Below are 26,915 nucleotides of genomic sequence, written 5' to 3'. Positions count from 1 at the left end.
AAGAACAGAATTGGGAGATGAAGAGTGAGAAGTGACTCTTTGGCTACGTTAATTTTGACGCACCTTTTACACATGTAAGTGGAGATACTGAATAGGAAACTAGGTATATGAAACTTGGGAGGGAGAATGAGCTTAGGGCTGGAGATATAAAATAATTTAAAAAATCAATTAATCTTTTAAAATTATTTGTTAAAAATAAGTAAAAAATTCTTTTGAAATATTTAATCCCATTTCATCATTACGACAAATCATTTAGTAAAAAATTATAGGTATAAAAATAATGTTACCAATTTCCTTAGACTCGACACATGAAACATCAGTGGAGCTTAATGTAAACCAGGCTCAAAAATAGAAGAACTTTTAATGATAAGAATCGTGGGGGCCCTGGCTGGTGTGGCTCAGTGGATTGAGCACTGGCCTGTGAACCAATGGGCTGCTGGTTCCATTCCCAGTCAGGGCACATGCCTGGTGGCCAGAGGGGTCCCCGGGGAGGGGGCGTATGAAAGGCAACCACACACTGATGCGTCTCTTTCTCCCTCCCTTCCTCTCTAAAAATAAATCTTTTTTAAAAATCATGGAAAAACTATTTTTATAATAAAACCTACATGGCATATCAAAAAGTTGCTAATTATGTATTTAAAATACAATATTAAGTTATTGGTAGGACTATCCTAACATGTTCTTAATATATTTTCATTTTATATAAAATGGGATATATAATATTTTGATTTTTCTATGCCCGTAAAATATCTTCTCTATTAAAACACTATAAATAATAAAACACTAATTTCGTCTGTTACACATGAAAACCAGGGTTCTAATCACTTGGGTAACAGTGGCATAATGAACAAATGGATGGATGGATGGCTGGCTGAACCAACGCGGCCAATTAAACAGAACCGCCTATCGCCTTTCATCTGCCAGTAAACTCCCACTTCCCCAGACACTCCACTTGTTTCTCCCTTTTCTCACTCCTATTCCCTGCAGATCTACCTGCTCTCTCGAGATGGGCCCCTCTGGCATTTCACCCTCCTTTTTCAAACCGTTTGCCCTTACCTTGACTGCTAGAAGACTCTCGACCGTACAGTTTTTATGGAGATAGGTGGACTTTCCAATAACCTCCTGGAGGGCGTTCCAGTGCCGGGGCTGGAGGCAGGGGTTCCCCAGGGCGGTGATGATGGGCAGCTGCTGCTTGAAGTCTATCACTGACTGCTTGAGATGCGCCACCATGTTGTTCCTGGGCAGCCCTGTGGGCAGCAACGGCCGGGGGGCTTACCACGCGCTCACCACATTTTCTACGGCAGACTCAGTTTATCGGCTGTTGGTCTGCCCTGAAATAACGCGCTTTGTTCGCGCAGCCTCCCTGGTACCAGGAAAGCTGGCTGCTGGGGGGCTTCCTGGATTGTCACCGACAGAGAAGACAGGCAAAGGGACAGGCAGGCACATGTGTTTGCGTTGGAAAGGCTGTCAAGGGCTCTGGGTTTTTACCTGCTGCTCAGTCAGAACATTATGGGGCAAAGAGTCACTTCTGTTTTGTACAGAAACTATGTTGACACCGAACTGCAGGAAGGTAGGTGAGGACCTGGGTGGGGACCAGCGCTGCTCTGTCCTCTGGCCCTGACGGGGCGACGCTGACATGCAGGACACAGAGCCTGCACCGTTCAAGGCTCTTCGTCCTTGGCTGTAGAAGGGCAGGGAGGGGTGGAGACCTGGCCCAGGGTGGGGACTCGGGAGAACTGAAAACTGTACCCAGTTCGTACAGATGGGGCTTGTGAGTAATCAAATGTTTTTCAAGACATAGTTAAATAAAAGGACAAGAAAATAACTCTGGTTTTTGCAAGTCTATACTTTGGCAAACAGCATGATTTTACCTGGGGAACTACGGATAAAAGAAGGAGCTGTCTATCTATTATGTTCTGTACTGTTCTCCAAAACATACCCGACAAATAGAGAGAAGGCACCAAATGCGTGTCACGTAAAAGCAGGAAGGCTATGGGCGATTTGCCCCCAGTTTTTCTCTTTACTGGACTAGTGTGAGGAACAATTATTCCTTGTATGATTGAAGCACAAGCAAATGAGCGTGTTTGTCTGGAGTACAGCTGAGAGATAAGGGAGGGATTTAAAAACCTAAAGCGTCCCTTCCCAAGTGAAACATGAGCACCCTTGTGGGAGGGACATGCCGTCACAAGAAGTGCTCCCATGAGAACAGCCTCTCTGCACGGACCAGACCTCAGAGCTGATGATGGCACCAGGGGAACCTCTCTGAATGACTTTGAGGACGTCACTGCCCAAGGACACTGCGGGCGTCCACAGTGAGGATCTGGGTGAAGCTGCTGCCGGGGGTGCCCCTGGTCATCAAAACGTCAGCTCTAAGAGGAGCCAGAACCCCGGGGCAGTGTCTGGGCTCCAGCTGGGGACCCAACTTTTCAAGGACACACAGATCGTTATTAATTACTTATGTTTTGGCAAAGTTTTCATCTCTTATTTGATCGAGAAAACCACCCTACCCATAAACCCACACTGCCTCCCCCATCGCTAACGGCCACGCCTCGGGAACAGGTAAACACACGTGACCTGCTGCCCCAGAGGGCATTCTGCGTGTAATCCTAGGCGGGAAAACAGGAGAAAGGCACTCTTACCTTTTTCTAGTACGAAGAGGACGTTCATCCATTTTGAAACATTTCTCTGTATTGATTCTGTATCGATACTATGAAGAGTACTGTTTCTCCATTCCTGAAAGAGTGTTCCCCATTCCTCTTGGGCATCCCATAATATTTTCCTTAAGGTTAAGTCATACTCAATGTTGGAGATCTCCGACAGCGCAACCTGGGTGATCTCTTCCAGGTTAAAAGAATGCATGTGAGCCTTGGCATCAGTGAAATAATCTGGGTAGTTTGCGTATATTTTCACTTTGTGGGCTAGGCTTGCAGCTTCCTGGGAGAGGGTCTGGATCATTTCCATTGCCACTGGCATGCGAGTACCAGCATGTAAGAGGATGGGAGTGCTTATCTGCAAAGTTACAGGAAGACATTCTGAGAGCGGTTACGCACGCTCGCCGACTGCCTGGCAGCATGCAGCCTGAGCTTTACTGAGCAGGACTGGCAACCGCCGTCTAGAAAGATTACCTCTGGTATATAATTATGTGTGCTTATTATGATTAATTTTAATTATTATTGCCACCAGATCTATAGCTTACTGTGTGCCTTCTCTATTCCAGGCACATTACACCTCACTAAATCCATGCAATGATCCTGAAAGATAATTAATGCTTTTCACCAGTTTCCAAAGAAATTCTGAGGTTATAAAGAATTTCCCCACCAGCAAATGGTATGTGGAGACTCCAGGGACTGGCCTCCATTTCCTCCTCCTGACCCCGTCCAAGTCTGTCCTGCTTGCGTGCCGCGTGCAACGTGCTGCGTGCAACGTGCTGCGTGCCGCGTGCGACGTGCTGCGTGCGTGACACCTCCTGTGAGAGCCTGCCTGTCACGTGTTTGCCGAGCGTTTGCAGCAGTGGCCTCCAAAGAGGGGCACAAGTACTATTTTGCCCCAATTTTCCATGACTAGATTTAAGATTAAGGGCAGTTTCATTGATTTATTTTTTGTGCGCCTCGGAGAACCTAGTATAGCACAATGAAGAGGCAGTGGTTTATTGAACAGTTGTTGGAAGAATAAGTGAATTTGGATCTTGTCATCTTTTTTTTGCCAAACCAGCCCAAGGAATTGCATATAACATTGTTTCATGGGTAGTGTGGTCATCAAAATAAACACTAATAACAGTCAGTAAGTAGTATAAGATTGATAAACCCTATTTCTGTGATAGTGGATAAGGCTTAATATACAATCTGTAACGGTGATAACCTATAAAATGGATAAAATGCTTTTCCCTGGGCTCCTCCCATACCTCCCCATTCATTTGTATTTCTGTTTGTAAACCAGTCACCCCCAGCTCTCGAGCAGTTCCGGGTGGTGCTGGTAGCTGGTGGCAATCAAAGCCTCAGGAGCTTCCTGCTGAGCTGGGGTCCCTGGGAGGGTCAACCCTGGTGATTTTTTCCTGTCTGGGTTCTGCTGCTTTGCTCTGGATGAGGGCACAGCTGTGGAAGTGGATGGCAGAGCACTGCTACCAGCCCCGGCTTTCTAATCAGAGGACTGAAAAGAACAGCGCTGGGAATCTGGAAGACAGGGATCTAACCCTATTCGGCACTGCAAAATCTCACACTGAACAGTCCACTACCCAGAACCAGACCAGCCGCTGACTGGTGCCCCCGTGTGGTGTAAATCTGAATAGCACCACAAAGGCTTCAATCGAAATGACACCAGAAGAGCGGCCCCAAAAAAGTGGATTGAAACATGTCACCTACACCTAAGTCAACTGCCTTCTAAAGAACCAAAATATCAATGTTCTATGGCACAGGGGCAAACACAACACCCACGGGCCGAACCCGGCCCCCCACCTTGTTTTATCCGGCCCAGTACCTTGTTTCTACCTGGCAGCAGCCCCAAGCTCCTTGCCCCTAGATAAGGAGCAGTTACATTTATACAGTCCTAAAGTTACATCTGGCCCTTTGAAGGCAACCACGAAGCTGATGTGGCCCCTAGTGACACCCCTGTTATGGGATTTAAATAAAACACAAGAGTCTCACAGCCTATAAAATCCAGAATATATAACTCAAGGTTAATCTACAAAAAATCAGGAAAACCTCAACACATGTGGGAAAGATAATCAACAAATGCCAGATGACACAGATGTTGGAATTATCTGACAAAGAGTTTAAAGCAGGAATTATAAAAATGCTGCACCAAATAAAGAGAAGAATGAATACTCTTCAGACCAGGGGTAAAAGAGAAAGCCATAGCAAAGAAAACCAAAAAGATGTCATGAAGAAACATACGGAAATTTCAGAACTGAAAAACAATAAAGAAACTGAAATCTCCCTGGATCTGGTGCAGCAGCAGGACGGAGGTGACAGAGGAAAGGACAAGAACCCAAAGACAGGAGTTCACCCTGCAGAGCCCAGTCCCTCCCAGGAGCCACCGTGGCCACGAAGAGCTAAGTTGCCCACTGTCACACTGCTCCACAGGCACAAGGTGCCAAGGCCCAGCCCGCTGGCTTCCCTCCAGGACAGCGGCTCAGGGCCATGCTGGTTGGAGAGGTCCCTACAGGCTCCTTCGTGTCCTTTGTGGCAGTCACACTGCATTTCCGCATCCCCCTCCACCCAACCTTGATTCCCTCGCAATGAACTGATTGCAACACATCTCCATTCAGTCGGGGTCCAATGTAATACACTGAGATACAAAGAGGGCCAATGAGGAACTCTGCCCCCCATGTGTCTGTACATTTCAGTAGCATTTCAAAGACTGGGATTGGGTGTGTGTGTCCAGGAGTCTCCTGCGATCTTTGTTACATTTCTGTGGAGCAGAATGGGCCAACTGTACAGATGGAGAAACTGAGAAAACAGCAGCAGTAAGTAACACTGTGCCGAATACGTATTAGGTACTCAAAATAGAGAGAGGAAATACAACGTATTTCGGTGGTGAGGGTGAGGGTGAGGGGGTGGTGAGGAGGGAGGGTTCTGGTGCCCCAGCTCTTAGTTGCTGTGAGAGAGAAGGCGAGTGGCATAGCCCTTTAAATCTAAGGGCTAGATTTCCCCGGGGGACAAAAGAGCAGAGCATCTGGGTAGTCACTGACACACGGTAGAGCCCTGGTAAGTGTTTGGAGTGTAGGTTACAGCTCCCTCCCCGTGACCAGTGAGTGTGGCTGGAACTCTCTTGACCGCTGGGCCCAGACCGGGCCCAGCACGATCTCCGGGTTCCTCAGCCCTTCCCTGCCGTGCCCCGCTCTGGAAGTCTGTGGAGAAAGTCACCAGCTTGGCTGTGATCTGCTGTCTACAATCACTTGCGATTAAAGAAAATGAGAAATTTTGGTGAGAGGTTAGTGAGCCAGACCTGTGATTTCACACCCCATTTGAGCTCACCAATCGCCAAAATTCCGTTGTGGGTTCCACGTTAAGAACACACGGGTTAAATTATTTGCCTATGAGTTCATGGAAAGAAAATACCCATTTGCTTAGGTCTACATGAGACTAAGCTCCAGTTGACTTTTTAATGGGAAACAAACACTTACTTTGGCCTTTAGGTTGCTAATGTCGACCCGGAGACCAGCAACGTAAACTTCCAGGTTGTCTCTGAACTGAGTGACAGCAGCATCTTTGTTTATCTGGCTTAACTTCATGGTGGCCTTTAGGTGACTGAACTTGATGAGAAGGACTTTGTGCAGGGCGACCTGCTCTTCCGAAATGTGGATCTGGTAACGCCTCAGGACGGAGTACAGCTGAACGACTGTCAAATACTCTTTCTCCAACTGAGAGATTTTTAAGGAAACCGCATCCAAAAAGGTAAAATGTTCCAAAAATTCCTCTATTTCCTTGGGATCCCGTTCCAGCTCTCGCAGGGACGATTCTACAACCTGAAAGCATCGGTGTTGTGATTTTCTCATTAATGCCCGATTTTTCTCTTCTTCCTTCTGTCAAGTCTGTCAATCACTAAGGCCCGTGATTCCCTCTGTCAAACACCTTCTACCCCGTGTGCTTCCCAGACCCCGCAGGGTTACTTCCCAGGTCCAGGCTCCCCTCGCATCCGCCCTGGAGCCCAGAAACAGCTTCCCCCATCCCGGCCCACGTCCACTGTCCACCGGGCCTTCACGTCGCAGCTGAAGCGGGCCTCGCAAACACCGCGATGGCTTCGCATCCTATCCCTGTCCCAGCAGGGAAGGCAAGTAGAAGGTGGTACCAGGTGCGACTTTAGAGAGGGTTTGAGGAGCCGCAATGTGATCGAAGGCCCAAACAAATACAACGCACGTTGGAATTTTTTGGAGGATAACACTATCATGTATGTTTTCCAAGTCCATATCTTATAATCTACTAATCTTAAAGATTCTCAAGCAATAGGAATGTCCAAAACACTTACTTCCAATAGATCTGTGTTCTTTTTTTCAATTGTAGATCGCAGGAGGTTCTGGCTTTTATGGATGACATTCTGAATGTACGGTAAGCATTCTGACTGGTAGCCGAGACTTGCAACACTGAAAATACCAATACGCTTCTCAATGGCCATAGTGACAATTTGTTCGAGATAATTTCCGAATCTAGCTAGTATAGCGCTAAACTCTGTTGAAGTCAATTCTTGCATAAATGATATTTTCAGGCTCATGATTTTGGCCTTCTCCACCATAGCACAATATTTTATAAACTTGTAGCAGTATGCACTGACTAGGCACATTAACCTTCCAATGATACTCAGGATACTCACAATCTGTAAATAAAAATGTTAGAAAGTCAGAATTTTCCTTTAAGGGTGATAAGAGCATGGCCTGAGATACTAATAACTCTGCTAAAAATACGTACCAGTTGTATGTGGAGCTCGTTTCATCAGAAACCTCTACTAAATACATATGTTGAAAACCTAAGACTTTAAGAAATTCACATCACTTTTTGTATCCGGCTTTTACAGAAAGGTTTACAAGGCCGTTTAGCTCTATAATTAGCATGTTATTCGCAGCCACGTTCTAGAGATGCTGGCTGGTGATTCCTTTGCTGGTCACCCTGTGCCACTGGCCACACTCTGTGTCCTAAGAAGAGGCCACTGCCGTGTACTACGGGGCGTTGCCCAGTCCCCAAGATGTGGCTATTTTGGATGGGGTGGAATCCTGATCCAAACTAAGACCGTTCCATTCCCTTGTGACTTGGAACCGAAACACCCAGTCTCATGGTGGCGGGAAAGCCAGAGCCATGGCCAAGTGGACATGTCGGCCGGACAGTGCCCTGAGAGAACCATAGAGGACCGGGCTCGTTTTCACAGGGGAAGCTGGGAAGAAAAGGGTGAACAGAGAGGAAATGCCACGAGGAGGACAAACTGGGAATGATTTTCCAGCTGCTATACATTGTGATACGATAATCTTTCCTTAAATCCTTTTCATCTAAGAATGTCAGTGGGTTTCTGCTCATTAAGCCAAATGTTCCCTAAGAGAAACTTTTCAACTTACTTTACTTTGGTAGACAGGGTCCATTTCAAAGAGGATCTGACAATCTGGCCATTTGGTTTGCTTCTTAAAGTCTATTATACTTCGTGAGTTGCTAGATAAATCCGTAGTTAAAATCAAATCCGTAAAGACAGACAGGCGGGGATCTTGGCAAAGCGGAATAATCTTGGCTAAAACACAGAAGCAGAAAGTTAGTATTTTAAGAAGTCCCAACATAAGCAAACCCTGAAAATGATCCGTGACATCTCGAACTGCTGATGACTAGGGGCTGACTCTGTACGGGGAGCGGGGAGTCTTCTCGACTGATAAATGGGATTCAAAGGCAGGTGTAGAAGTTTGGGTTTAGTGTCATGCGAACAAAAGAACCGGTCTCAGGTAACTGGGGCGGGGGCGAGGCGGTGGTGAGAACAGAGACTGGGCTAAGTCACTGAGCACACACTGAGACGAAGTGCGTATGTTGCGTGAAGCACGCCATCCTGAGGATAGTAACACGAGGACATGCAGCCTCCATCACTAACGAGTTCGTAATCTAGCTGAGCAATCGGATATTCAAAGGCAAAAAAACAGCTTGGACTTCGCTTTACACATTTTAAAACAGCAACTCAAGATGAATCATGTACCTAGAAAATAAAACACACGTCTACGCATCTTCCGGAAGAAGACACAGGGAAAGTCTGTATGACTGAGTTAGACAAAAAGAAAGTTTTTAAATACAAAAGCGAAGGCATCATCTATAAAAGGGAAAAAAATCAATAAGCTGTATTTTATCAAAATTACTAAGTTTAGCTCCGTGAAAAAGAATGAAAGGATACGGCACATATGGGGGAAAATGTCTACAGATGTTGTAACTGAGGAAGAACCTGCATGCAGAGGGCATGTACAGACCTCTCGCAACTCCACACTGAGCGCAGGGAGGCAGGCTGGACTCCTCGGGCCGGCAAAAAGCAATCGGGTAACGCCTCAGACGCTGGCTTTGGCTGGAAGGAGGGTCTCTGAGCACAGCAACCACGCGATGTGACCGGAGAATGATGTCGTGTCTAGGGAGCTGCAGAGGGCCCCGCTAGTTCAAGGTCTGTGCCAGACTTAGGTTGTGGAGGAGGGACCAGTTCACGGTCAGTCTAGTAATTGCCATGTGGTCTCAGGTGCCGTTCGTGCCGCCGGAAAAGAGTGAAACTCTACATAAGGTGGAAGCAGTACCTTTCTTTTGCCGCAATACAGAAGGTGCTGCTTACCTGCTTTAAGTCTCTTAAGACTCCGTCGTACATCAACTGGAAAAAAATCCAAGCCTTCTCTGTTTTTCCTAATTCTACGGTTACGTGATCAACTCGTCCATGCTTAAGTAATTCCAAATTCACACTGATTTACCCCAAAGAGTGTGGATTTATGTCCCTAATATACCATAATGTCTGCCACTTCCCTGGGTAAAGGCATTAAAATGCCTAAATTGAAGAGAATATTGCTGAAGAATACAATGTATCTAATTAAACATTTAAAACACTTACTTATACATTTTTCAATGTCGGCCACCATATTTTGAATTTTTACTGAAAACTCCAATCTGTTGGGAGCAATAAAGAGGTTTGTGGGGAATTCTACAAGTCTAGGAGAAAAAACAACAAGAGCACATTTCAGAATAATGTAGTAACTACCATATAAAATACGATGACTTATAATGCAAAACTGTTTACTACTTACTCATCGTATTTATTCTCAAAGTCAAAGGAGACATTTTCATCTATTAGGATCCAGTGAAAGAAAGAGAACAAAAAAATCAATCAATATTTATATTGGCTACATGACAAGTTGAACCCTGGCTGGTGTTTCTCAGCAGATTGAGCACCAGCCTGCGAACCAAAAGGTTGCTGGTTCCATTCCCAGTCAGGGCACATGCCTGGGTTGTGGGCCAGTCCCCAGTAGGGGGCGTGTAAGAGGCAACCCCACATTGATGTCTCTCTCCCCCTCCCTCCCTCCCTGTCTCTCTAAAACTAAACAAAGGACAAGCTGATGTGTGCCAACGCTTTCCAATCACCCTGAGGATAACCTGGAAAGACTGTGTTCGAGCAGCGCGCACCCCGATTCTGATTACGGGGGTCTCCAATGGAGTCCGCGAGCCTTCACTTTTACTGGAATGCCAGGTGCTGCTCCTTGGGGAAGGGGGTGCTCGGGGCCCCTCAGCGACGATGGCACGTGTGTGGAGGTAAAAATGCCTGACGGCGCGGTTACCACGTGCACCACGGACGAGCTGGGGGTTCGTGCTTGCTGTGTGTGCCCTTCAACACACGCGAAAACCACACCCTCCCGACCGACGGCACACAGACAGCTGTTTCCTCCCACCTGTTCATTCCCAGCTGTCGGGATACGTCCCTTCACTCCTATGTATTATAATTTACCCTCATCCGAGGATGAACAATAATAAATTGTTTCACTGCTTTCAGAAAGAGATGAAGGGAGGAAGGGGGAGAGAGAAACATCGATTGGTTGCCTCCCACATGCACCTGGAGCAGGGATCGAACCCACAACCTAGGCGATGTGCTCGGACTGGGACTCGAACCCGCAGCGTTGTGGTCACCAGATGATGTGACGATTAATCCACATTGGCCAGGGCTCCCCCTTCCTTCGTAACACTCTCACCTGTCTTACCTGAAAGAATCTCCTCGAGGCTGTCCCTCATTTTTTTGGGTTTCATTACTGGGAGGACATCACTGGAGAGTTTTACGGCACAACGGGCTCCCCTTTTTGGTATTTCCTCTCCTTCGCACGTCGCCGATTTTTCAGAGCCCTCAGCAGATCCCTGAAAGTTCTCGGCAGAATTCTCGGAAGAAGTGCTCTCGGCAGGAATTCTCAAGTGCAGATTTACTTCAAATATCGGTGCGCATATTTTCCTCAAATCCTTATCCACTGTAATGCTATTCAAAATCTAATTTAACAGGTAAGATACAGTTCCAGGAACAGTATCGTCATGAAAAGAACATTTCATTTAGCGTAACACAGACCTAAATTTTACATGACAAGTAACTTCAGTGTAACTGAGTAACACTGTATTACCACATAACTGATACTTGCATGTTAAAATAAATGAAAATAAATTATGTACTCCAGTATTCCCCCCTGAAAAAAAAGCTGTGTAAATGGATGCCAGAATGGCCACATATCAATCATCTTAGAGCCTGTTCAAAATACGCATTCCCAGGCCCTAGCCCAAGGACGGGCCCCAGGAAGCCGAATCATTTCAAAGCTGAACTGGCGACTGCGCCCTGTACTCAGCTTTAGGACCCTGCCGGTCAGGAAAGCATTTCCTGTGCGTTCCCACAGGTCCCAGCTGTCCCCTGAAACCCGGCCATGCAGGCACAGGTGTCCCAACGGGAAAATGGCAGGGGCAGGAACAGAAGGGACACAACGCAAGTGTCCTGGGGCTCAGGCTAGGCACCCGTGTCTCACTGCAGTCATGGAATCACTGGCCAGAGCCTGGCCTTTGGTTCCAGCCAGAGACAAATAAAGGCGCCACCGGTACAAGCGAAGGCCATGGGCACGCTATTGAGCTGTGGGGACAGAGCCTGGGTAGGTGCGGGAGGTGCCGTGTGAGCCCGGCAAGCTCTACACAAATGGAGCAGAGCTTCTGCTTGCGGGGAGGAGAAAGTTCTGGGAGTGGGTGGTGGTGACAACTGCACTACGCTGGGCATGGACTAATGCCACTGAATTATACACTGAAAAATGGTTAAAATGGTCCATTTTAGGTTACGTCTTATCACAAGAGAAACATCCATTTGGACAAGTCCAAACAAGTATATAATGTGTTGCAAAGCTTATTCTGGAAAATGGCCCCTCCCGCTGGAATGACTGACCCTCAAGCCCTATTTACCTTCTGATATAACAGAAGCACAAATATTTTGCACGGAATCATTCTTGAAGTGTATGTCCCACAGTGTGACAGGCAGACATATATGTTGGTATCCTTATTTCTGACACAGAACTTACAGTGCGCTCCCACTGCACGTAAGGAGAAACTGGGGCTCCGGGAGCTGGTGTTCATGGGTCAGAGGCGGTCCTGCTGGCACGTGGCCTGGAGGTGAGTCGTGGGTCTGTGACTCCCAGCCCCAGTGACGACACGGACTGGGGCTTGAAAATCTTTTTGTAGAAAAGTCATGTTTTTTTTTTTTTACTGTTAGGCTTTTTGTGCCAACAAGAATGACTCAGACCGTTTGATTCCTCTTGGTGGCAAGCTCGGAATGCAACAGTAACTTCGGCAGCATTCCATGGGAAGTAAGGGAAGGACTTCAGCCCGATCTCTCGAGAGACAGAGTCAGAGCCGTATTTCCAACGTCCTAATGGGTATTTTCACCTGGGTGCTCACCAGTACCTCTGACTCAGCGTCTCCTAAAAAAAACTAACTGCTGTATCTTGGACTGGGTATTAGGATGAGCTCCAAAGGGCAGTCCACATCAGACATGGGTCAGCACAGGCAAAAACAGCAGTGAACCAAGGTCAGGTACTGGGAGCAAAGTGTGATTGAGATGCCAAAACCTGGGCTGTGAGCAGAAACGGAATCAGGAACAAACAGGAGTCAGAGAGGCTGCACAGGTCGAATCGAATCCCAAGCAAACTGGGAAATTAGAGTCAGTGTCGAGTTTTAAAACATCAGCAGTAGGATTTTATGTGATGGAGATCCATAGGCAAAGTTAACCGGTGGGGACGAAATTGAGAGGTACTATTTATAGTCTAAAATGAACAAATAATTAATACCTAAAATATACCAGAGAGTCCTAAAAATAAGAAACCGGATAGAAAAAAAAAGTTCAAAAGACAACAACAAGCCACTCAAAGAAGGAAAATAGTTAATACAGATGCTAAGCTTCACTATTAAAGAAATGTAGAAATAAAGAGTGAGACACCATATATTACACATCAGACTAGCAAATACCAAAGACTAAGCGGCCATCCAATATGGAGAAACGATACGGACCAGAGATCCGGGAGAAGCGCGCTGGCGATGGGAACACGAGTGTTTGAAACAAGCCGTCTCCGCCCTACGACCCCGTGGTCTACGCTGACGTACAACACGGGGAAGTTTTCACTGCGTCCAACACGTAAACCAGCTCAGAGGCTGCTCACTGCTGCCTTGTTAGTGGCCCTGCAGCCTCTGAAGTGACCTGAGTGTGTGTGGGACAGACACACAGAAGCTGGTGTGTGGAAGTTCATGCAACAATCAGGAACAGTAAACTGCGTGTGTGTGTGTGTGTGTGTGTGTGTGTGTGTGTGTACACACGTGTACTGTCACAGATTGGGTTCCCGGGAGGCAGACCCCAAGGCAGGCAGGGTGTTTGTTAAGGAAGGTGCTTGGGGTCAACACCTGAGGGAGGGACCTCACGGAGGCAGAGTGGGTGGAGGCCAAGCTGAGCTGTCCCACGGGCCGGGCGGCAGCCTCGGCCAGCCCTCTGGGAGCTCTGGGGCCGGGGCAGCCCTCTGGAGTCTCCCCAAGCTGCGCTGCGATGCCACGCCGCCGTTTCACCAGGCAGGATCATCAGTGCATGGGGGCCGCCGCACAGGGGGACTCGGCCTTGGACTAGGGGGTGCAGTTGGGGCAATCTCAGACAGCCGACAGCCACAGGCTACCCGCAGACAGCGCTCGCAGCCCCTGGGGCCACAGGACCTTCACGGGAGGGCAATTCGGTGGCCCATCGCCATGAGATCTAGCTGTACTTCCCGCTCTATCTGAGATGAATCTTAACAGCATGATGTGGAGTGAAAAAAAGTAAAAACAGATGGCATTTATGCAAATGGCAATGTGAATGCACCAATAACCAATAAGGAATTTTTTAAAGTTCATTCTAAACTTACGGAAAGTAGGTCGAAGACATATACACAAACTAGAGCGTGGTGAGTTCTCATAGAGGGAGGAAGACTGGTTAAGTATAAGGAAAAGGAAAAAAATAAAATAGAATAAAACAAGCAAGAGGCCTTGAATGAGCTGATGAAGACAGCATCCCATGAAGTAAGAGGAGGACCAACTCAGCTCTCTGATCTGGTCTCTTCAAAAATAAAAAAAAATTACAATAAAAGAACAGGTATAAGAACCTGTAAAAATTCAGCACATGGTAAAGATACATCTTAATTAATTGGAAGAGGACAGATTGCTCAATACACTACGGTAGTGCATTTGGGGAAAATTACTTTAGCTGTCTTATAATATGTATACCAAAATAAGTATCAAACAAAAAAAAAAGACTTTTCGCTCCACCGTATATTTCTATGGCCTTTCTTTGTCAAACTGCAGCCGGCTGTACCTGCGGGGCTGTTTCTGGGCTGCCCACCCCGTGCCGCTGACCTGTCTGCCTGTTCTGTCACTAAGAAATCACCGCCCTCGCCACGCAGCTCCGGGAGAACTCCTGACGTCAGGGGGCGCGAGTCCTCCCACTCTGCTCTGCTCCTTCACCACCATGCTGTTCTGCGACCTCTGCGTCTCCACGTAAACTCTGGCCTCAGTCTGTCACTACTCACAACAGAACTAGCTGGTGTTTCCTGCGGAGCTGCCCACGGCTGTACTCCAGTGCCCCGTTCAGTGCCCGGTAGATCGTAAGTGCACGATGATGCCTGAACGAAGGACCCGAAAGAGAGAAGTACAAATGCAGCTTCCTACACTGGGAAGGGGTGTGTGTGGCTGGGCAAGAAACTATTTATTGTAAATCACATTTCCATTTCAAAACTTACTCATTTTACTTACTTATTTTTCATTTATTCATTGAAACCTATGTTTATATTTTTCAAAGAGCATTTTTACCTCCATATCGAGGTCGGTTTTCACTTCGCTCTTTCTAGAAGAAGTAGCACGTAGGTTTGAATCAATGACGGGTTCTTCGGAATCCCTGATACTTCCAATAAAAGGAGAGATGTCCTCATATATTCTGGAATAAGAAATGGAAAGGAAAAACAAAGTCTTTAAACACTTATATCTCGTTAACATCCCTAAAATATAAATAACTAAACATTCCTCCAAAGAAATATGGCCAATAAGTATGCAGAAAGACTGCATAGCATCTCTATGTGTTAAGCAAACACAAACCAAGACCGCAATGAGATACCACTTCACAGTAGGACGGACATGTTTTTTTTTAAAAAGGAAAATAACAGTGTTGGCGAAGTAGGAACCTAGTGCTTTGCTGGTGGGAATTAAAATGGTGCAGCATCTATGGAAAACAGGAAAGAAGTTCCCCAAAGAGTTAAGTGTGGGGTTGCCACGGGGTCCAGCAACCCCACTTCCCGGCACATACACTGAAGAGGTGAAAACCGGACCAGACAGGTATCTGCACATCCGTGTTCGCAGCACCGCTGTTCAAATAGCCAAATGGTCAAAACAACCCAACCGCCCATCAACAGATGAATGAATCAACAAAATATGGTCTATACAATGGAATATTATTCAGCCTTAAAAAAGAAATTCTGATACACGCCACGCCACGGATGAACCTTGAAAACATTATGTTATGTGAAATAAGCCAAACATAGAAGACAAATACCGTGTGATTCCACTTATGTGAGCAACTTAGGACAGGCCAGTTCCCTGACACAGACCGTATCTTAGAGGTTACAGGCTCGTCGGGGGCTGTGCACAGGAAAGCAGATGTTACTGGTTACGGGAACAGGGTTTCAGCTCAGGACAGTGAGCAAGTTCCAGAAATGGACACGCTGATGGTTGCCCAATATGTAAAAATGGTCCATTCATGGTATTCGTGTTTTACTGCCATGAAATTTTTTGTCTCATTTAAGCAGAATGGGGAAGTAAAAACATTCTGCAAGTCTTAACTGAGGAAAATAGAGACAAAAACATTTACAGAAAACATTTATAGAAAAGTAACTATGTACAAGTATATAATAAGGAAAAATAGTTTTAATCATAATTATTAAAAAGATGATAAATTCATACACACACTGAAAAGTATAAAGAACTCTATAAGGTAGAGGGTAGCATTGGGAATTAAGAGACATCTGACTGATAACTTCAAAAATAGGAAAACTGGAAAAGGGGAAGAGGAAGAGGGGAAGCGGAATCAACAAAAACAAAGTAAAATAAGTAATAGGAGTAAAAAAAAAAAAAAAGGAGGAATGAGATTAAACCATACCAGCCATTACCAAATGTGAATAGGCTCAATTTCCCTAGCAAAAGACAAAAAACTATCAGGTTGGGTAAAAAGCAAAAATCAAATAATACTAAGATACATGTCTGAATACAAAGTGAAAAAGTAAGGTTGAAAATAAGGCTACATGAGTTTCTGGCCACAAGAGAATAGCACGGAATCCTTTTCTTTTTCTCTGTAACTGAGGCTCCGCGGACACATTAGTTTTAGGTGGACTGCACTCAACATTTGTAGTACTGTGAGACAATCAACACCACAAATCTAGCTACCACTTACCACCCTCCAAAATCACGCCATTTTTTCCTTTGATGACAACTTCTGCGCCTTACTCTCACAGTAACAACCTTCAAACGCGTACTACAATGTTACTGATCCCCACGCTGTACTTCCAGTTTCCTTGACATTTACTTTGTAACTCCAAGGATCTCTTAACCCCCTGCACCCATTTCGCTCACTGCCCACTGCCCCCCAGGCAATCTCCAGTTTGTTCTCTGTATCTATGGGTTTTGTTACGTTTATTCGTTTGTTTTGTTTTGTTTTTAGATCCCAGGTGTAAGTGAAATGCTATTCGTCAACCTCTAACAGGTCTCTCTCCACGTTGTTGCAGATGGCAAGCTTTCATATGTGAATACACACACACACACACGAATGTATAGCAAACACCTCTTCATCTGGTCATCCATCAACGAGACATTTAAGTGGTTTCCAAATCTTAGCTACTGTAAACGCTGCTGCAATGAACGTGGAGGTGCGTATTATCTCTTCAAATCAGTGTTTTCATTTCCTACAGAAAAATGCTCCGAAGTGGAACCGCTGGGTCTATTGGCAGCTCTATCTTTAAGCTTTTGGGGAACCTCTGCACTGCTCTCCTCGGCGGCTGCACCGGTTTCCGTCCCCTCCAACAGCGCACGAGGGCTCCCGTAGTCTCACGTCCTCGCCATCATGTCACCTCGTCGCCTTGGTGAACATCGCTCTAACAGGTGAGAGGTGACGTCTCGTTTTGTTTGGTTGGTTCGCTTTCCCTGGCGACTCGTGACATGGCGCTGCTTCTCACGCGTCCGTGGGCCGTTTGTGTTAAATTAAATGTCTAGTCGGGTTCTCTGCCCATTTTGTAATTGGATTTTGGTTGCTGTCGAGTTGCATGAGTTCTTTACCTATTTTGGATATTGACTCCTTATTGAATCCATGATCTGCAAATACTGTCCCCCACGAGCAGGCTGCCTGTTCATTTGGTTGGTGGCCTCCTGTGTTGAGCAGAGCTTTCTAGTTTGATGTAGGCCTTGTCTGTTTTTGCTTTTGTGCCTTTGCTTTTAGAGAGAGGTCCTGCAGCAAGGAGCTCGCTGCCTGTTTTCTTCGGACAAACAGGGATGGGAAAGCTGAACACTGACATGCCAAACCATGAATTCAGAGTCCTGACTCTATACACTAGAGTTGACATAAAATGTATCACGATTTTAACGCAAGGGCTAAAACTGGAAAATAGTAAAAGGTAACACATGCATAAATCTTCATGCCCTTGGATTAGACAATGATTTCTTAGAATTGACACCTAAACACTCTCAATGTAAACAAACAAATAAATAAATAAAGTAGACCCTTCAAAATCATTTTTATGCCCTAAAGAATACTATCACAGAAATGTAAAGACCTATAGAATGGGAGAATATTTTTTAAAATAATCCATTATTTAGTAATAAAAGTTTCCAGTATCCAAAATGTTTTTGTTTTTGTTTTTTTAATTCTTACAATTCAACAATAAAAAGACAAGTGATGCAATTTAAAAACAGACACAGGATTTGAACAGACATTCCCCCAGCGAAGACCCACAGACAGGCAGTGAGCTGCACACCGCCGGCCGGGAGGGAGACGCAGGTCAGCGCCGTCGGCAGGTCAGTGGGGCCAGAGTCAACGGTCGCGGCTGCTACTGACCAGACATTTGCTTCGTGTTCATTCTCCAACAACACCAGATACATACGGTTGTGATCGCCAGGTTACAGATGAGGAAATCGGGGTTTAGAGAACTTATGTGAGCTCCGACAGATTAACAGTAACTTAAGTCACAGGACTCATCAGAGAGAAAAACAGGGCTCACAACCCAGGTGGTCTGACGCCAGGAAAAGACGCCCTTGAACCAGGACCCACGTGCTCCTCCTGTGACGGTGATAAAGGCGTGCAGGGCGTGCTGGATTTTTAAATGGGCCATAGAGCGGTACACGAGGATTATAAAAGTGGAAGGACATACAGAAGTCCGGGAAAGACACACCAAAGTAAGAAGACATTGTATTTAAGTGACAGAATTTTTGTTTTACAAATTTTCTAATACACTGAATGAATAATAATTATGTTCAGAATAAAAACTTTTCCTACACACACACACACACACACACACACACACCAGTGTTAGAAGAACTAAAATTATGGTGTGTTGTCTGTAGACGGTTCTGTTTTAACGCAGGTTGAAGTCCCGGCACTGACTCAAGTCAGTGACGAGGCCTTGGGTAAGTGACGTAAGCTCTGTGGATTCAGTAATAAGTTAGAGAACCATATACTCACTTTAAGATTCTTTGGAATTCTATGAATTGATATATTTTAACTACTCTTCAATTATGATACTAAAACTTTGATTTGGTCGAAATGATGTTAATTTTGACGGTTTGGGCATAATTGTAAGTACTCCACAATTTCAGTTCATAGGCCATGTTTCACAAATTACAGTAGACAGATACCATTGTGGGAATAAGAAAAATGCTTTTTTAAAAAAAACGGTGTTTAAATAGAAGGTGAAAATATTTTGTATTCAACAGATCTTATACAATGGAATCAAGTCAAATTCAACTGAACTTTATGGCTCCTCCTAGAATCACTCTTGTATCTTTAAGAACTAGCTCTGAACTTTAAAGACATTGTGTGTCTATATGTAGAATGACCATATTTAGAAAAGTACAGAACACTCAGTTAAATTGGAATTTCAGACAAATAATAATTTTTAGTATAGGTAATATCTGGAACATACACATACTTAAAAATTACTCATTGTTTATCTGCATTTCATATTGTACTGGACAGCCCATATTTTACACAGCAATTTGACTTACGCACAATTTGAAAAAAATTTTCTGAAGTTTTATGGACAGTATGAAGTAAACTATTACCAGATCCTAAGTTCAGATAATTGTAAAAATTAAGTACACACAACTTGCTATAAGGAGAACTTTCAAATCTTAGCTTCGACTACTGGGTGTCTTCTCCATAGGTGGCGATAAATATGTACAGCCCCACGATTACAAATTCCCTTTATAAATAAAAAGCGTGATTTACTTGATGAGGTTTTCGTTCCTTCTTTCCACGGAAAACAGCACTCTGGCGGAATCGCTAAAGAACTCGCAGAGCAGAGTCACAGCCGTGTTCATCAGCTGGCGGATGAGCTCCTGGAACAGGCAGTCCACCAGCACCAGAAACCGCAAAACGGTTTGGAAAAAACGCCGACATTTAGGCAGTTTGAAATACGCCATGTTATTTTCAGAGAACTCCAACTTGAAACATTCTCTAATTTCTTCCTTTTTCGCTACCTACAATTCAATCAGCAATTGAGAGACAAGTGAGGATTTCCTATGTTAACACAGCATGGATTCTAGTTCACGGTATTTTTATTAGTCTGAGTAACATACTGGAACTAAAGATAACGCTTTCCACGAGAACCCCGCCTTATGCTTACGCTGCATGCTCACCTCGTGCTTAAACACGAGGCAAGAAGAAGACAACTTACGTTCTGAAGCCTGTACAGTCTGGCGTCTCACTTGTAGAAGCAGGTTCATTTGGGAAACCGAAATGGGAAGTGCACACTCACAAATGTCTGTGTTCCTGCGCAGAGGAACCCTCCTCAAATGCACCGAGGGCTACTGGGGGCAGGGGTGTGTGAAGTCTTAATGTACGGATTCCTAAAACGCAGGCCAATGCTGCCTCCTCTGTGCTAGGCCCCAGCAACTAGACTCTATCTTACTTTTTCATCCTCACCTGAGGGCATGCACTTTGACCTTAGAGAACGGGGAAAGGAGTGAGAGGGAGGGAGGGAAATGTAGACTGGCTGTCTCCTACACGCACTTTGAGCACGACCCAGGAACGTACCCCCGGGAATCAAACCTGCAACCTTCCTGTTTATGGGAGGATGCTCCAGCCAGCTGAGCCACGCCAGCCAGGGCCAGCCTTTATTTTAACACATATATGCTACATGACACAGAATTAAGAAAAAATTTACGTTCGTCAAATTTGATGTTAGATTTTTATATGTAAGTATAATTGTATCTCTTGAGACAACCAACTTGGCCGGTCAGAAGTGAATGTCATGTCTTGATCAAAAATACAGGGTGACATGAGGACCACCGAACACTCCTAAATTGTGATCCTAAAAATAATCTGGAAGCTACTCAAAAGGATTCCTTTTAGAGACACAACCATTTGATTCCTGGTGGACCTTCAAAATTCTAAAAATATTTCCAATTTCTGTACTCTTGTTAATTGGTCCTGCTTTTTCATTTCTGCTCCAATTGGTACCTAAATGCTTATAAGTAGTTATCCTTTTCAACCTGTGCTCTAATTTTTAAAAATACAACTGCATTAGTTTTTTATGTCACCTCTCTTCATATTTCATTTTGTTCATTTGTATTTTCTTTTTTAAATTAACTAGGTCAGTTGCTTTACAACTCGGCACATTTTTTCCAGTATGGGCGGCTGACTGGAGAGTGGCTTACCCAGGTGAGGAAGTTCTTTACTGAATCCACAGCTGTTTGAAGAAGCCCGGCTGAAGAAAGACGGGCCCCCAATTTCTATACCTGTCACGGGCCCAGCCACCCTGGGCCTGACAAAGGGAATACAACTTTTTAATGGATTACACTTTTATTGAAAAGGTTCTGTTTTCCGGGGAGTGATTTGAAGATTTTATGTGCATAATGCATAGATTTTTAATTGGTAAAATGGGCAGAGCCTATTCATTATTCAAAATAAAGATTTTCAGCCCTGGTACTAAAACAGTTTTAAAGAGCTTAACATGTACCTGTTTCAGTATGAAAATTACACAGTGATAGGCCTGGTCTTTACACTCAACACCAGTGATGCTGATGGGAGTCCTGCCCCCGGGCAGGCTCACGTGCCCTCTGCCGCCACTGGGGTGAGTGGGGCGGCGTCCCGGTCTCCGGGTCTCCAGGTCTCCATCACTGATTCTGGCTCTCTGTCCCCGTCCCATTCATGCCTGCGCTGCGTTCTTCCAGAGCCAGGCCGTCCCCAACGTCGCCCAGAGGAACACTTTCCAACCCAGGGAGGGGCAATTCAGAGTCACTTCGGGGCGTGTCTAGCACTGCCGGGCCCTGACGGCAGACATTCTCATTCCAGGGGTCTCGGGGTCCCAGACACACTTCATTTATGAAAAGCCGCACAGGTGCTTCTAGCAGGCAGCCTGTTGGAGAAACACTAGCCTAGAGTTTGGCCACCGAGTAGCTGGACATTTCAGTTTGAAAACTTCATCCAAGATGGCAGTGGAGGTGACTCCGGCCTCCGTGCCACGAGCCTGTGGCAGCCACAGCACTGCACACTGACGCTGGGTCCCGGCAGTGTCCAGGCGCCCAAGGCGGGCCTGGCGCCTGCTTCCTGCCCAGGCCCTCGTCACCCTGCCGCTGCACGGCCACCGCAGAGGCCCCAACAGCCAGGTGCACGCACAGCACCGGTGCCGGCCACCCCCGGCACCTGCCTTGCCCCCTACCCCCTGGACCTCAGGCCGCTGCTGAGTATCCCAAGAGCCCTTGCAGCCCCTGGGGACCCACTGCAGTGGTGTCCAATGACCGCACGGCTTCCAGTCCTCAGAAGCCTCAGCCAAGAGACATCACACCCCTCACAGGACCTGCCGCCTCCACGGGGCCCCGCGTCTGGCCTCCTGCACCACCAGACTCAGGGTCACAACACACTCCAGCATGTCCCAGCCACAGGTGCCAATCTTCCCTGATTGAAGTCAGTCCATAAAGAGATGACAGCTTCTTTCAATGCACATACATTTGGGTGAGGCCGCGGGGATCACGAAAATCAGGGATTCTCAAGTCCACTGAAGGAATATAGTCAACCTCCGGCCACCAGCCCCAGAGAAACAGACATCCAGGAACCACCCAACAAGGAATTCAAAGTCATCATTACCAAAGATGCTCAGGGAGCTGCAAAGGAGACCTATCAGGGATCACAGTGTAAAGTAGATAAATGTCTAGCCAACATGCTGTACATAGGAAACTAATATAACACTGAATGTCAACTGTAATTAAAAGTTATTTTAAATTAAAGAAAGAAGTTATCCAATCAGAGAGGGAAAAGAGTGAAAAACACCTACATCGTCAATGGGAAATCAAAAAAAAGTATCAATTGGTGAATGACCAGGTTCCAGAAGGAGAGCAGGGGTGAAGGGGGCAGGAAGCTCATCTGCAGAACACGACTGCAAACCGCGAAAGACCCCAAACAGCCACGGAAATCGTAAGGACAAAGTTGGAGGCACCCTGCAGTTACCTGGTATCAAACTCCACTACAAGGTTATAGTGACAAAAACATGGTACTGGCATAAAAACAGACACATAATCAATGGAACAGAACAGAGAACCCAGAAGTAAACCCAGGCCTATAGGGTCAACTCATCTATGACAAAGGAGACCAGAATATACAACGGGGAGAGAGTCCCTTCGATAAATAATGTCGCAAAAACTGGTCAGGCACATGTGCAAAAGATTAAACTAGATCACTTTCTGACACCATATACAAGTAAGTGGATTAACGACTTAAATGTAAGACCCAAAACCATAAAAGTCTTAGAAGAAAGCGTGGAAGACAGTCAACTCTGTGACTGCTCTTAGCATTGTTCTGGGGGGTATGTCTCCCCAAGCAAAGGAAGCCAAAGTAGACAGACAAACAAATGGGACCATATCAAACCAGAATGATGTGCACAGCTAAGGAAAGAAACCACCAACAAAAAAAGACAACCTACCGATTTCAACAGCAGGACTGGCGGTCGGGCTGATGAGTTCTTCTCAGAAGTTGATTTAAATGGAAATCCCTCAACAAACACTGATGACCAGACCCTGGCGATGCTGCACAGGAGAAAGCAGGGTGGCCCTGACAAATACTTTTACTACATCTCAGTGGCCTGAGTTCTTTCGTTAATGCCTAGTTGATCCTGCTGCCCATGGCCAAATTGTCCCAGAGTCTGTCTATGAATGGCCACGCTGAGGGAGGTCAGGACGATGAGGAATACGATAAGGAAGAGGAGGCTTTATTTCACGGACATAAAATAGCCCCACTTCGTCTTCCTGTCAATAGGCCTTGCAGACACTGCTACCCAGTATCTATCGAAAGTCCAACTCAGAGAAACAATGTGTGAAAATTAGTTGAGGGAGACCCCGCCCATGCAGTCCTCCAGGGAGCCTCAAACATCCTTCTGGATTCAGCCCAAGCAGCAGAGAGAGGCAGCGAGGCCTCCGCGAGGTGACGCTGTGTCCCCCCTTACCCAAGTGCATTCCAGAATCCCGTTCTGTGCGCTGTGGTCCCCACACGGGGGAGCTACAGGAAACAATCCTGTGACACGAGCCACAGCATATCGGGCACGAATGCTCTGAGGACACTGTTCACTGTATTACTGAGTCTTTTTAATGAAATCCTTAGGGAAGTTTTATCTCATCCAGTTACGCTTCTCCTGAGCAACGAGTTTTTGTCTTAGGGATACTGAGCTTGTAACCATTTCCTTTTATATGTCAGCTCAAGTTACACTTGAAGCGTCTGGAAAGTATATACATAAAAATGTACACACAATGATGTATACAAAACACAATAATACTGACATGCACGTGTATTTGCGTTCTGTACAGCATGCAGGAAAAGTGCCCGTACTGTGCCTTGTACGCACAAAGTACTAGCTGCTCGGCTAATTAACCACCTTTGTCTCTCTATCCACCCATTTCCGACACTTTTTCCAGGGGTGCACTTTAGAGCAATTGCCTTAATCACTACATAAAAACTGATAAATTGACAGGATACAATTAACAAATTACCTTTAAAATTGTTCTTTTCATTTCTGAAATAGCTTTATCCCTGATATCCTGAAGCTGTCCCAGTGCCTGGGCAGACTGCTGTAACTGCTCTTCACAGAACTCGTCCAGAGAGTACGTTCGAGACCTATCCAGCTAATTAAGTGACAGTGAAAGCAAAACCAAAATTCAGTTACGAGAGAGAGAGAGAGAGAGAGAGAGAGAACATGTCATAAGAAGGAGCGTATTTCATACTTTCATTTGTATGTTACTCTTTACATTACACTATATGCCTTACATGTTTTTCATATTCAAACACCCATTGTTAAATATAACTAAATCTTGATAAAAGACAGAAAAATATAGATATTTTCATTGTAATGAAAATTAAGCGAAAGCAAGAAGATTCAAGAGCCAATGTATTTTTTGGGAATATTCGTGAACCTGGGGAAGCAGCCATCCCAGGAACTGCTTTGCTTTGAAGTCCCAATTATTTGTCAAACTTAAAAATCTGAACACTAAATGTAGCATAAAGAGGTTAAAACTAAATAATACCGATAGGGTAAGAATTATGCTGAATTTTAATGTTTTAAAGGGTAAAAGAGAAAGATGAAAGATAAAAATAAAATGGATGTTGAAAAAATAAAACAAGCTCTTGATTTACAATATTAACTTTATTACATGAGTATAGTCGAACACAATTTTGAGCTGATTGTCAAATTTATAACTTGTTGAAGTCTAAGTATTATTTCTCTTTCTGGGTCTAGATGACTCTCAGTTTTACTTTTCAGTATCTCCCTCATATGGTGGCTAAGTTAGCTGCTGGAATGCTGTTTTAAGTGTTTAAACACTTAAAATCTATATTTCTATATACTTAACTTTGCTGAAAGAAAACTATTCCATATAAATCAAGTCACTCATTAAGAAGGTCACCCTTTCTTAGAATTATAGAACAGGAGAATTCATAAATTTAACCTAAACCTCCAAGTTGCAACTTAACACAATTTTTTTGACATGCTACCTATTGAAAGAAAATTAATTAGCCACTGTCAATTATGTATTAAAGATAATTATTTATAAATATCACACGTTTGGAGTTTTGAAAATAAAGAAAAAGCCTAATAATAGACTTAGGTTAAGTGTACAGAAGAAACTATGCATAAGAAATGCTAACTTACAAGTGACTGCCCCAGGGAACAGTAATGTTCCTTGCAGGTGTTTTAGAGTCGGGCATCCAGCGGGCTGGTTCCCTTACGGGTCTAGGTACCCGGGCCCCTTCTATTCAAAACCCCAACTGTTCTCCCTCATTTCTACGCACCAGTCTTGGCTTATGGTAACACACCTCCACTCACCTTCACAAGGCGTATGGCAGATGGATTATCTTCATGTTCATTAGCATTCTGGGGAGTAACCGCATCCTCACAAAGTCCCTTTATGTAAAGCAAACAGGCCTGAAATAGCTTATCAGCCCAAAAAAGATGCTGGGACAAAAATGACCTGGAAGGTAAAGATTTTCCACAGACTCACCTCTCCTTGGAAGTGAATGAAGTTAATTGAGAACTAAGTAGTGTAATTGGTTTCATATGCCCACGGTTGATATGTATTGCCTCTGTCACATTTTAAATGACACCGACAAAGATTAGTGAGCACTGCGGGTTGTGTCCGGCTGACAGGTCGAAGGCAAGGTGTTGGTGCTGCGAGTGAGAACCAAACAGGAGGGGGCACGAGAGCTGACGTGATTCCGTCACGCCACCCGGTTCTAGCAGTTCTGAAGCAGTAGGCAGGGATCTCCGCGAGGAATCACGTCACCCATGTGCATTAAATTTAAACACATCCTCTAACCACCTACATCCTAAAACAGAGAGAGAGGCCCTCAATAGGCCCTTTTCTTCGCTCTGTCCCTTCCCACTGGTGCGCGATCACGGCCACCACAGTGAGCCAAATCGCTTCGGACCACACTGGGAGGAGAAGCGCAGGCCAGGGCAGAAAGAGGCAGAGCGGAAGTGCTGAGGGCGTCGCTTTATCGAGGGGATGTTACTGAGTGAAAGCCCACCTGAACCAGCCAGCTACTGAGGCCGCAGAGTCGCTTTCTGGTGTCAAGGAGCAAGTTAACTATCCCCCTAACAACTGGCATGTAGTAGATGCTAAATGAACATTCTCGTACGTCAAAGAAAGGCAGGCCAAAGGCTGGGAGCAAGTATTTATAAACCAGTTATCTTAACAAAAAACCACATCTAGAGTAGAAAAAGAACTAAAGATTCAGCAGTATACAGATAAACAATCCACATAGAAAATGTACCAAAGACATGATGTTTCACCAAAGAAAATGTACAGGTGGACAATAAGCACATGAAAAGATATTCAACATCATTAGTCATGCAAATGCAAATTAAAACCACAATGAGATATTACCACATACCTCCCAGAATGAGTGAAATAGGATAATGAAACAGTAACAACCCCAAGTGCAACACAAACGAGGAGAAACTGAATCGCTTCCACATTGCAGGAATGGTGGAAATGAAAGGGACTGGCACAGTCCCTTTGCAACTCTTTGGTAGTTTGTTAAAACCTAAACATGCAGTTACCATAGGACCCAGCAATTGCACTCCTGGACATGACACCCCCACCCCGGAGAAATAAAAACACGTGTTCACCCCAAAACCTGTGGGTGCATGTTTACAGCAGCTTTATCTGTAGGAGACG

General features: G+C 45.2%; 1 protein-coding gene across 1 annotated transcript in view; it reads right to left on the bottom strand.

The window, feature by feature from the left end:
- Positions 1-26,915, bottom strand: part of DNAH14 (dynein axonemal heavy chain 14) — a 163,727-nt gene that overhangs the window by 120,899 nt on the left and 15,913 nt on the right. The window contains exons 7-18 of the mRNA XM_053659549.1: positions 25,562-25,706; positions 24,234-24,365; positions 19,483-19,733; positions 14,811-14,934; positions 10,676-10,952; positions 9,731-9,770; positions 9,538-9,635; positions 8,039-8,205; positions 6,964-7,308; positions 6,122-6,463; positions 2,640-3,009; positions 1,057-1,247 (exon numbers count right to left, since the gene is read on the bottom strand). Of these exons, the coding sequence (XP_053515524.1) occupies positions 1,057-1,247; positions 2,640-3,009; positions 6,122-6,463; positions 6,964-7,308; positions 8,039-8,205; positions 9,538-9,635; positions 9,731-9,770; positions 10,676-10,952; positions 14,811-14,934; positions 19,483-19,733; positions 24,234-24,365; positions 25,562-25,706 (2,482 nt within the window). The remainder of the gene's footprint in view (positions 1-1,056; positions 1,248-2,639; positions 3,010-6,121; positions 6,464-6,963; positions 7,309-8,038; positions 8,206-9,537; positions 9,636-9,730; positions 9,771-10,675; positions 10,953-14,810; positions 14,935-19,482; positions 19,734-24,233; positions 24,366-25,561; positions 25,707-26,915) is intronic.

The sequence above is a fragment of the Artibeus jamaicensis genome, unplaced genomic scaffold (genome assembly GCF_021234435.1).
Source record: "Artibeus jamaicensis isolate MK-2021 breed Jamaican fruit bat unplaced genomic scaffold, CSHL_Jam_final scaffold_754, whole genome shotgun sequence".
Classification (NCBI taxonomy): domain Eukaryota; kingdom Metazoa; phylum Chordata; class Mammalia; order Chiroptera; family Phyllostomidae; genus Artibeus; species Artibeus jamaicensis.
Note: the sequence above shows the minus strand (reverse complement) of the source record. Positions and strands in the feature narration are given on the sequence as shown.